Source organism: Eptesicus fuscus, chromosome 12, assembly GCF_027574615.1.
Source record: "Eptesicus fuscus isolate TK198812 chromosome 12, DD_ASM_mEF_20220401, whole genome shotgun sequence".
In the NCBI taxonomy this organism is placed as follows: Eukaryota; Metazoa; Chordata; class Mammalia; order Chiroptera; family Vespertilionidae; genus Eptesicus; species Eptesicus fuscus.
In genome coordinates this window covers 20,722,707-20,734,998 of record NC_072484.1, presented here as the reverse complement: position 1 = coordinate 20,734,998, position 12,292 = coordinate 20,722,707, and the positions used below count along the sequence as shown (strand labels likewise).

Sequence of the window (12,292 nt, the reverse complement as noted above, 5' to 3'; positions counted from 1 at the left end):
TGTGTTTTGGTGTGGGCCTCTTTGGGTATATCTTGTTTGGGGCTCTCTGCATTTCTGGACTTGTATGTCTTTTTCCTTCACTGGATTAGGGAAGTTTTCAGTTATTCTTTCTTCAAATAGGTTCTCAATCCCTTGATTGCTCTCTTCACCCTCTGGTACCCCTCTGATTCAGATGTTGTTACACTTCGTGTTGTCCTTAAGGTCCCTTAAACTATCCTCATTTTTTAAAACTCTTTTTTATTTTTGCTGTTCTGATTGGGTGTTTTCTGCTACATTGTCTTCCAAATCATTGATTCAGTCCTCTGTTTCATCTAACCTATTGTTGATTCCTTCTAGTGTTTTTTTTCACTTCAGATATTATATTATTTATTTCTGACTGGTAGTTCTTTTTTATGGTTTATGTATTTTTTTTAAGCTGTTGAAATTCTTGCTTCTTTGAGCATTTTTGCAACTATTGTTTTGAATTCTACATCTGGTAGATTGCTTGCCTCCATTTCCTTTAGTTCTTGTTCTGGAGATTTTTTTTTGTTCTTTCATTTGGGGCATGCTTCTTTGTCTCTCCATTTTGGCTGCCTCTCTGTGTTTGTTTCTGGGCATTAGGTCAATCTGCTATGTTTTCCTGTTTTGGCAGGGTGGCCTTATGTAGTAGGTGTTCCGTGGAGCAGTCTCCCTGATCACCTGAGCTGAGTACTCTAGGAATGTCTCTGTGTGGGTTATGTAAGCCTTCCTGTTATAGATGAGTTTTGACTGCTGTTTGCCCCTCTTTGCAAGAGGTCGTCCCTCTGGCTGGCTGACTGTGAGGACTGAATCCAACCATAGTGTGTGAGCTGCTATGCAGGCACTGTCCACACTAGCCTCAACAGGGTTTGGGCCTGCTGAGTCTCACTTTGGATGCAACTCTTGTGGAGTTAATTGGGTTCTGCTCTGATATTGTCTGTATTCTGCCATAGGATGTGCTGATTCTGGGACCTCTTGGGAGGGACTCTGGTGCAGGTCAATGTCAGATGCTGCCTATGACTGTCCCTAAGCAACCTCTTTTGAGCTACAAAGTGATCCACAGTTTGTTGCTGCCCTTACTGGGCCTGGGTGTGTGTTGAAAGTGCCAAGCTCTGGACCAAGGCCAGCTGCCTCCTGCATCAAACTGGGGAACAGGTCAGCATAAGACCCAATTCATCCTGATATCTGCCTCTGCCTACCTTCACCTGCTGGCTACCTGTTAGGCTCAGTCATTGAAATAGCCTCTGGTGGTACTGAAGTTACATGAGGTAGGTTCTCAGTGAGTCATCAAATAGGGGCAAGTGGTGTTTACCTGACTGATACAGATTCAAACTCTGTGCCAGTGCTGGATCTGACTCAACTCAACACAAGTCCCAAAGTACACCAATGCCAACTACTACCCATCAGGCCCCTGCAGACCTTTGTGGTGGGACAGGGTCTCAGGGAGTCATCAGCATGAGGCCTGCAGAGCTTATCGGGCCCAAACAGAACAGTCTGGCCATGGGAAGGGAGGATTCTGCACAGGAATATTGTGAGGAAAAAATGGCCTCCACCCTGGAGACACCATGAATTCTGTGGAGACTTCTTCAAGAGCCTGAGCTCAGCAGTGTGGGGTGGCAAGGAGTTAGGAGGGTGGGGCTAGTGGATCTGCTGTGGGGTGGCCATGCCAGCCAGACTCTCAGGAAGGGGAGAAATGGACTCAGTCTCTGATACAACTCCAGTCCACCCAGACCTCCACCACATGTGCAGGCAGTCGAATCCTCTGCAGTGAGCTCAGCAAGATGGGGTGACAGGGAGTCAGGAGGGTATTGCATTTCCTGGGGCTACTGCATTTCCCCAGGCTGATGCCCTATGGAGGGGCGTGCTCAACCCAAGAAAGATGGCCTCGGTGGACGGTGGGGGAAAGGGACACAACATAGGGACCCTAGCAGTTGTCCCTTCAGCTCCCTCCTCTTACTCTCCCCCGAGAGCCACTCAACTTAGTCTCTCCTCACACACTCTAGTCTGCTCAGAACTGCCCTCCCTTTGCTGGAGCCAGGGTAAGTGGCTGTGAACAAGATTTTGTGTGCTGGCCCTTTAAGAGGGTGCCTGGGTTTCTAGCACACTCTCATCTCTCCCTGGCAGACAGAATCCCTCCTGATTCTCATAGCCTAGCTCTGGTGCTCTGGGTTGGGGAGCCAGGTTTGGGGTTGAGATCCCATGCTCCTCAGGGAGAACCTTTGCAGATGAGATATCCCTCTGGAATTTCAGCTGCCACGTGTGGGAGCCAGGCCAGGCCTTTGCAAGTCTCTGCCCGTCCTACCAGTTTCAATGTGGCTTCTTCTGTAAATCCTTCTGTTCAGTTGGTCTTCAGTTGGTTATTCAGACTGATTATTCTATATGTTAGTTGTAATTCCAGTTTGTTCCTACTCTGCTGCCATCTTGGATCCTCTCCAGGCAGTTGTTGTTATATGGAATAGTGGCCTTATAGGTCAGCTCTTCCTATTTTCCAAAAAAAAATCTGGATATTGAGATTTTAATATGAAATTTTCTAATTTTAAAAACACTTTCTGGGCCAAATATAACATGTGTAGGCAATCTCATTATATATAATTCCACTTTAGGGCTCTTGCTTAGGTTAACTGACATGAACTCAGTGAGCAAATGATCATTTATCTGGCAAATATTGTACTAAGACTGTAGCCCTTTTGGAATTGAGGAGACATGACTTCAGACAGCAGGAGAGACGGCACAAGGTAGAAGCAGTGAAGTTCCAGTGGTTGGTAGCACGAATGCAGGGCAATTTCAGAAGAGGAAAAAGATTATGTGAGCAAAGGAGGATAAGGGTGGCTTTGTGCAGGAAGAGAGGTTAAACTCTCATCTGGCGGATGGGTAGGATTCAGAATGGGAGAGTCTGGGAAGGGAGAAGGAAGGACAAAAGTATGGAGATGGGGTGGACCTGATGTGTTCAGAGGTATGAGAGAGAAAACCAGAAGAATATGGGCCCAATATCACATAGGATAAATGTTCATGATTCTGAGTAAATAAAAATCCAAAGAGGTTATAACGTTTGTATCTTTTCATCCTGGTACTGATATGACCTAAAAACAAATTGAAAAAGCAATGTTTTTTTTTTTTTTTTTTTAAATTATTAGTGAAAGAAGAGTATGGATGTGCAGAGTGGAAGACAGAAACTTTTTTACTTTACTAGTGACCCAAAGTAAGAAATTAGTGCTGATAAAGGAAAAAATGGCCTCCACCCTGGAATATTGGTGATGTCAACCCAATGCCATTCAGAACAACTACTTTAAATATATGTCAGATTTCCTCTGTAAATGAAGGTAGCTTAGGTTTAGAACTCGAGTAGCTCAGATCACTGCTGGTCATACAACCCTGGATAGTTTGGGAGCTGGGTTAATTTACACACTCAGCTTCCTGGCATTATTCCTCTGGACTGACAAATCAGCATTATTTGCCAGATTATAAGAGATCTTCCCATTACATTACCTCTTTTTCAGTTGGCTTTCCCTTGTCATCCTAATCTAATGGTACTCCAGATAACTGTCTTGCTGCACCACAGTTCCATATAAATTACAAGGAAGAGGAGCCTCCTACCAGCCTTCTCAGTAATTTACACCACAATAGCAGCAGCACCAAAGTGCTAGTCATTTATAAATAGGCTCCTAAAGCAGCATGTGGGTTTTTAAAAAAGAACAGTTAAAAATATTCCCCAGTTTGAGCACATCTTTACTGCTAGTGTTATAGTATGACATAGACAACAAAATGTTTTTTATTGTGTAGGGATAGAAAGTTTATTAAAGCCACTCACCAACATTAGGTTGATGGGTGTTGCGATTAGGAGCTCTTTATGTACTAAAGGGATTCAGAGTAGTCTACTAAGTTTTATCTGGCAGATACCAGCCTCACTGAACCTAGGAACCAAGGCAAAACTTCAATGGCAGGATTCAAATAACATCATTTATATATTCCCTAACATATTCAATCCATTTTGGCTTAGATATGCTTTGAAGCTCACTCTATCTAACTGGTCCCAGGCTGCAAAATATAATAGCAGACACATACCACTTACAATGTGCCAGGCAATGCTTTATCTACTTTATAATAGGAGGCACAGAAATGTCAACTCAATAAATCCTGACAACAACAACATGAGCCAAATCTTCTTATACTCCCATTTTATAGATGGGGAAATTGAGGCACAGAACGGTTAAGTACTTGCCCATAGTTATATTGCTAGTAAGTAGCAGGGCTGGCATTCAAACTAAATGTCTCCAGAGCTTTGCTCTCAATCATCTTGTCCTGGCTACCTCTCTGACAACCCCTTCTCTGGCCAGGGGAATGTCTGCTTTTGGGTAAGATCGAATGGGAGAAAACTGGGCACTTCTTGGTTGTTTTTGTCCTGAATGGATTGCTTTATTGATTGAATTTTCCCTTCCTCTGTCCTTATCTTTTTTCATTTCTTGTTTTATGAGCTAGATAGCCTCGTCTACAGCATGGGAGAGGGGAAAGCTGAACTTCTGTCTGTCCTCCTGCTAGGAGTCACTGGCGTTTCCCATTTACCAAGAGGACAAGACATACCTCCTACCCAACCAAGCCCCATGTTTTATTGTTAACAATATTCTTCTCCTGGACACCAAACTCCTCCCAGGTGTAGCTACTCTCTAGTAGCCTGCATGAGGCTTAGGAGTCCATGTAATACAAGCCAAATGCTTTTATGCATTTGCAGAAATGGGCTGAGTACATACCTTATTGGCTGCCATGGAAAAGTATTTGAAAGCAGTAGCATTATTTTGTGGTGCTGCATCATTACCTTCTAAATACATCTAGAAAAAAATTAAAGAGAGTGTAAAAACTAAGGAATTTGAGGTGATGGTTACACAAAACTGTGAATATAGTAAATGCCACTGAAATGTATACCTTTAAACGGCTAATTTATGTTCCATGAATTTCACTTCAAATTTTTAAAAAAGAAAAACTAAAGAAACAATCTACTATATACATTCTGGAGTGACCTTGCACAAGAACCAAAACACGAGCCCTGTTTGTGTTTTTTTTTCATGTTTCCTTGTATCTACATTTACTGCAGATTGCACTTCTGAAAGCTGGGCACTTGTCCCCACGGTTACTAATAAATGCAAACTGGCTGCCGGGAGCCAAAGGCAGCACCTGGCAGAGCGAGTGGTCTTTGAAGAAAGCAGAACATGCTCTTCTAGAGGGACCCTCCACAAAGGCTGCTCAGGAGCCGCAGGGGGCTCCCATTATGCACTTTGGTCAGCCTGGATCTGGGTCTTACTCTTGGAGTTAAGGAAGGAGGCACTCATTGGATTGAGGACTGTACCAGTCTTGGATGCATAACCATCCCGGGTCTCCTGTTACATGCCAGGGGAAGGGGTCATGGGAGGGATTCTGAGTTATATTCAGTCAAAGAGCCCTAAGACAGGTGAACTTTCAAGGTTGTGTTTGGTGTCCCAGATAAAAGCTGCTGTTTTGTGGGGCTCCTTCCCAAACTATCACCTCAGGAGTACCCTCAGTCTGTAACCACATGCCTCTCTCAGCTGCTTCTGTGAAAGAGACCTGCATCATTGTACCTATGCTGGGTTCAATCAGCTGATAACATTTAAGAAATGAAAATTATTCATCAAGATGAAGCATTTACCTTTCCTATGAATGCCATGGCATTTGCACTCCCAGCCTTTGCTGCCTTTAAGAAGTAGTATAATGCTTTCTGGAGAGAAAGAGAACAGTATTATTGGTAGTCATGAACATATCCTACAAAATGGTGTTTCAAAGCAAACAATTTCATTCAACATGCATTAAAAAATATCTATGAAACGCCCACTTTCTTCAAGGTACTATTCCAAATGCTATTTGAACCATAAACAGGAAGATCTGGAGATTATATATCTATCTCATATGCATATTTAGAATGTGAGGACTTCTCACATTGGGAAAAGCTCAATGGACATGTGGCTTAGTGGAGGACAAATGAATCCCAGCCGCAGACCTAACAGTCTAGTGTTTTGAAAAAGTAAGCTTCTATGTTGATACTATGTACTTATAAGACAGTTTATACAACTGGCAGGATTTATCCTAATGTTTGTAAGGCAGAGTGAATAGGACCAGACACACATGGCTGCCTGCTGAGACCAGATCTTCCTTCAGAGGTGAACTTCAAGCCAATTCTTTCTAAGTCAATTTGAAGGAGCCCAGCAAAGCCTCTGATTTTCTCTAGGTCATGACATTAAATGAATGGCTCCGTCTAGAACACATAAGGGTAGCCCTGTACCTTGCTGCCTCATTCCCCAGCCTCATCCTGAACTTCCAGAAGTTTTCCTCAGAGACCACATGGAGTAATGAAAGAAATCAGCCCCGGGAATGAGAAGTTCAGAACTCTCCAAAGTGTCTTATTAGGACACAATTCTGCTCTTTAAACAGCCTTGACTCAGTTTATGTGCAAGGCTCTGCTCCTTCACAAAGAGGAGAGAATGTTTAAGGAAAATATGTGGGTCGTTTTTTTATATATAAACTAGAGGCCCAGTGCACGAAATTTGTGCACTTGGGGGCGGGGAGGGGTCCCTCAGCCCGGCCTGTACCCTCTCGCAGTCTGGGAGACCTCGGGGGATGTCCAATTGCCAGCTTAGGCCTGCTCCCTGCAGGAAGCAGGCCTAAGCCGGCAGTCAGACAACCTTAGTGCTGCCGCAGAGGTGGGAGAGGCTCCTGCCACTGCCACTGTGTTCGCCAGCCATAAGCCCAGCTCAGGGCTTCTGGCTGAGGGGCGCTCCCCCTGTGGGAGTGCACTGACAACCAGGGGGCAGCTCCTACATTAAGCGTCTGCGCTCTGGTGGTCAGTGTGTGTTATAGCGACTGTTTGTTCCACTGTTTGGTCGATTTGCATATTAGCCTTTTATTATATAGGATTTGCTCTAGAAATATTGCCAACTTATTTGACAACCACATGCTTGGCCAACCAGCTCTGGCCAATAATACTCTAACTAACTATAGATGCATGAGCAACCCCAGCCAACATTAGTTGAGTTTGGCCCAGACCAGAATTACTCTGCTGAGTTCAATCAAAACTGCTGACCTGCCAAAATCATGAATTAAACAAGTGGTTGTTGTTTTAAGCTTCCTAAGTTTGGGAGTGTTTTCTGATGCAGCCTAAACTAACTATAAACCAATCACTATTGAGCGCCAAGACCTTGACTGGAGTCTCCCATGGAAATTCCAGTTTATTAGGCTGAGGAAAGCAGCAAGGACCAGCCTGTGCATGCACCAGAATGTGCCTGAACCATGGGGGGTGGTTGTGGAATTAAACCAGCTTTTCCCCCTCCTAATCCTCACCCAAGAATATGTTGTATGGCTTTTTAAAAATTGATTTTAGAGAGAAAGGAGGGTGGAGGAAGGGAGGGAGGGAGGGAGGGAGGGAGGAGAGGAGAGAGAGAGAGAGAGAGAGAGAGAGAGAGAGAGAGACTCAATTGAGAGAGAGAGAGAGAGAGAGAGAGAGAGAGAGAGAGAGAGCGAGAGCGCTCCACTGGTTACCTCCCATATGTGCCCCTACCAGGGACTGAACCTGCAACCTGGGTATATGCCCTGACCAGGAATCAAACCCATGACCCTTCAGCACTCCGGATGATGCTCCAACCAACTGAGCCACACCAGCCAGGGCTAAACCAGCTATTTTGAGATGTATGGATGGGTAGCATGGGACCTAACCCATCTTCAGAAAGTTAGATCTGAAGGAACCTGAGAGATTATGCCATCCCTTGTTTTTGCTTTATTAGAGAGGAAACTAGATTTTAGAATCCCTATTCCCCCTCCCCCCAGGTCAAAAGGAAATAAGGCTTAATGGAAAGAGCACAGGTTTTAAATGCTGAAGCCCTATGTTCAAATTTTGCTTCATAATAACCTTACTACCTGGTAGTGAGACTTGAAGCAATTTACTTCATTTTCCAGCCTCAGTTCCACATCTGTATAATAGAGATGTAAAACCCCTGTGACTGAGCTCATGGGAGGGATAGATTGAGCTCCTGAGTGATTCCAACTGCTTGGCTGTTGCCACTACAGAAGCAAATCCTTCAATGCCAGCCTTGGATAGCACTTCATCCTCACCTGGAAGCAGCTACCTCCCATCTGGTGTTCACAAAGCTAGGTGGCTGGAATTGACCAGAAGTACCTAGCTTTGTGGGGTTTTATGCACTCTACAAAGATTGGTGGATTTTCTCTGTAGCTGAAACTTTAATGCCTTAATGATCAAGCTTCATGCTTGCGGAAAATGGAGAATTTTTCTTAGTTATGCATCACATGGTTGCATGAGAAATTCATTGCAGGCTGAAATCTGACATTGGAATAATATTGTAAATTCAGAAATTCCCATCTAAAGAGCTAAAACCTTGGCTAATGATTAAGATAATTTAATCTGAAGACCTTCAATTGAACTGTCATTGGCACACATATGCTTATTTCCATTGCTACCTATTTTTATCACATTTTATGAACTTTGAATTTACATAATATATAATATATCTCATATAAAAAAACTATATTACCAATGACATACTCATATCATAACAATATGAAATTATATGGAAGGTAAGAGTAGATTACTCTTTTAAGTAACTGCCTTAGAAAGTAATATTTTCTATTGCTTAGCTTTTGGGACCATGTTAAAATAGGGTATGTGCTCCTTTCAGCACGTGGCTCCTATAAAATAACAAGGGTTGAAAAAATCATCTTTTAAAAAGAATCCTAGTTACTTCCCCAGGCCTATGGGGATCTAGGGCCTTGAAATCATAGCCAGGATCTAGACAAGACCTCATCCCAGGGCTCTGGTATCTAATTGAGGAGGATCCTGTATAGGATTTGCTCTTTCTTCACTAAATTTGAATTGTTAATTAATCTTCTAACCTCACTGGGATAAAGTAAGGTTAAGCAAGGTGATTGAAAGAAGCTTTGAAAATTCATAAATATGGTGAATAATTCTTCTAATTACTGTACATTGAAAGCTGTCTGGCCTCTGATCTAGCTAAATGGGGCTGAGGCTGGTCCTCAGGCTCCTTAGTAGGAGACTTCCAGGTGGATTTGGGGAATGGGCAAGTCCCAGGCCAGCAGGTGGGGTATCCTCCTCACCTTTCCCCAGTACAAAAGTCTGTTTGGATAGAAAGAGGCTAGGTTCAGAGCATGGGAACTCCCCTGCCCCAACGGTTCCTTCAGAAGCCCCTACCCCTTTGTACTTGGAGGCAGATAGAAAGAGCGCTCCCTCTGGTGAACTTTGTTCTCCTTCAAAAGCTGGAAAACTGATCTGACCAAGGAAGCAGCAGTGGGCTTTCCCCAGCAACTCTTCCACATCCCCTCCCGTTTCACTGGCTCACCATCCTCCCTCACTACTACGCTCCCCTCCCCACATGATGGAATCTTGAGATTGACTTACGTAGTAATCCTGATCTAGACCTTTCCTCCCAATTAGATGTAATTGTCCAAGAGAAACCTAGGAAATATGATTTTTGAAAATTATTTTAGCAGTTGTATTAATTTACATAAAGAAAAGAAAAATTTTACTTGGTGATTTTACTATAGTATGTTGATCCACTTTGATGTAGTTGGCATGTCTTTAAAAAAAGCAGGAAAACATTCCAGACTATATCTTTAATTGGGTAATTGGTTGATGCTGAGCATATGGCTTCTTTAATGAGTGGCCTGCTAGTGTATAGCAACACGTGGGCACATAAACCTAGAGGCCTTAACTCTTGGCTATGAAAGGCCCACAAACGCCATCCCATTCTCACTCCCATAGACAGAACATTTCTGGATCCTGGTAAGAAGGAGTTCATTCATATTAAAACCAACATTGGATGGTGCTTTTTTCTATAATTAAAATCTATGTTTTTTAAAAATGAGTTTTTAGGAGTAAATGTAAAAAAAAAAATTGCCATTACTATGGCAACTGGCTCTTCCATAGGCCATAGGAACTGCAAGTAGCAGGGGACAAAAAAAGAGTAGGACAAAGAAGAGAGGGTATCTCTTCCCTTTCTCATTTAGGATGGGGCATTGTTAACTCTTCTAAGACTCAGAGCAAATAAAGCCCCTTGTAATTTAAATGTTCTTAAAAATTCAAGTTTGTCTGTATACTTTACTTGTATCTGAACATCTCCTCTTTCAGCCAAAAATTTATAGTATTGGTATATGTCCCAATCCAGAATCTCACTGTTAGAACTCAGATTTTCAGGTCTCTCAGTTAGTCTCACTTTTTCCACTGGAATACCTTCACTTTTTTCCAGTTTGTCAGCAACTGTGAGTAGAAACAAGCCAGAGAATAGCCAAATACACAAGTTTGCAAAAGATAACAGTCAACTTAGAGAAAACACTGATAGGTCTATTCTCTTTATGTTGTACAGAGATCTGGTCTATTAACAAAGGAAATATCCTTAGGTGATATAAATTTGCTAGATTTATTCGGTTCTGAGAAAAGTGCAAGCAAGCTTTGCAACCCATACAAATCTTGTATCAACATATATCAAACCATACTGAAGATCTTGGCCAAGTAGGTTTAAGAAAAAAAGACAGCTGTCCAGCTGGTGTGGCTCAATTGGTTGAGTGTAGTCCCATGCAACAGAAGGTCGCTGGTTTGATTCCAGGTTAGGGCACATGCCTGGGTTGTGAGCTCGATCCCCAATAGAGGGCATGCAGGAGGCAGCCAATTGATGATGTTTTTCTCTCTCCCTCTCTCTTTCTCTCTGAAGTCAATGACAAACATATTAAAAACAACAACAAAAATCTGTCACACCTTAAAAAAAAGAGAGTTATTGTATGACTAATAACAAAACAACTCTGGTAGATAGAGTGAAACTTAAAACAAAACAAAAAAAAAAAACGAAAAAAGAAAAGAAAAGAAAAGTAGAGAAAAAAGGACAGCTCTTTTGGATTTTAGGAACAAGCAACTGACCCCTTCTACCACTGTCTTTTTCAGAGACTGAAACTACAATATAAGAGCAATAACTGCTCCTTACTTCCTATGGGTAATCTGAAAATAAATATAAAGATAACTATGCTTGAATAAATATAACAAAGCATGCACTTTGAACTATACATATAGTGATTCTAGTTTCATTAAACATATGAAATGATCTTGTTTTATATAGCATCTTAAATTCAAAATTAGTTATTTTAATTTTTTTCTCAGATCCCAATAATGCCAAATATGTGTATTTAAATGTTGTTGTGATTATAGAAATTAGCCAAATGGACTTTACCTTATTTACTTCTTGGCAGACTTTTATTTAAAATTCTATTATGTAGTCTGATTCAGTGATTTTGCATGATGAAATGTGATATACAGCTTTGAAAATTATTCTAGGGGAGAAACCAATATGGCGGCATAGGTAAACATCTGAAATTGCTGCCTCGCACAACCACTTCAAAACTACAACTAAAAGACAAAACGGACAGCATCCAGAACCACAGGAAGGCTGGCTGAGTGGAAATTCTACAACTAGAAGGAAAGAGAAAAGCACACTGAGCCTCAGAGGAGGTGCGGAAGGCAGAGGTACGGAGGCGCGCGTGCGGAGAGGGCTGGCAACTGAGTACGCAGCTGTCTTTTTCAAGCCGGAGGGAGACACAAGCTCCGACTGCTCTGAACTCCAGTTCTGGGCAGGACTCTGGGGACCCAGACTCATATGGGGAGAAACTGGACTGTCTGGCATCAGGCGGAACTTGAGGCGACTTTCTCTCAGAGATGCTTGCAGCGATTACCGAGGGACACTGAGACCCGGGGAACCTGAGGATCAGCCATAGTGGTTTGCTCCACCCTGTTGATTCCCTGAGACTCTGCCCCACCCAAGCTGTGCGCAGAGGCTTTTGCATATGAATGGCCTGGCCCTTTGCAATCTAAAACTACCTAACAAACTGCAGCTGGGTCAGAGAACCCCAGAACATCCAAGAGAAGGCCCAAGGCCCCACAGCAGCTTGCATTGCTTCACAGCTGGGCCTCATCTGGGCACCTCCAAACTCCAAACAAAGAAGAGGAATCTGCAGATCTCTCCATAGCTCCTACTGGGTGGCCTCAGGCAGAGGCTAAATTAGCACCTCCTTGGAGATCCAAGAGCCAGTGTACCCAGGGATCAGAGTGGGACCATCCAGATTACAACTCCTCAGATCCATAGGGACACACTCAGGTGGCACACTCAGTGAGCACCAAAGCCCCACTGAAGCAAGTCTTGCCCCATAAGGGTGTCTCCAGCACAGAAGTTCTCCCATCATAGACACAGCTGATCCTCACAGCCAATTGGCCTGGAGGTCAATT

The 12,292-nt window shown here is 43.0% G+C and overlaps 1 protein-coding gene across 6 annotated transcripts in view; it reads right to left on the bottom strand.

The window, feature by feature from the left end:
* SEL1L2 (SEL1L2 adaptor subunit of ERAD E3 ubiquitin ligase) overlaps positions 1-12,292 on the bottom strand; it is a 114,317-nt gene that overhangs the window by 25,224 nt on the left and 76,801 nt on the right. For 5 of the 6 annotated variants that reach the window (XM_054723928.1, XM_054723923.1, XM_054723924.1 and 2 more), the window contains exons 9-12: positions 10,128-10,282; positions 9,425-9,481; positions 5,654-5,722; positions 4,743-4,820 (exon numbers count right to left, since the gene is read on the bottom strand). In XM_054723928.1, coding sequence (XP_054579903.1) covers positions 4,743-4,820; positions 5,654-5,722; positions 9,425-9,481; positions 10,128-10,282 — 359 coding nt within the window. The remainder of the gene's footprint in view (positions 1-4,742; positions 4,821-5,653; positions 5,723-9,424; positions 9,482-10,127; positions 10,283-12,292) is intronic. The other variant, XM_054723925.1, reaches the window with a different exon arrangement.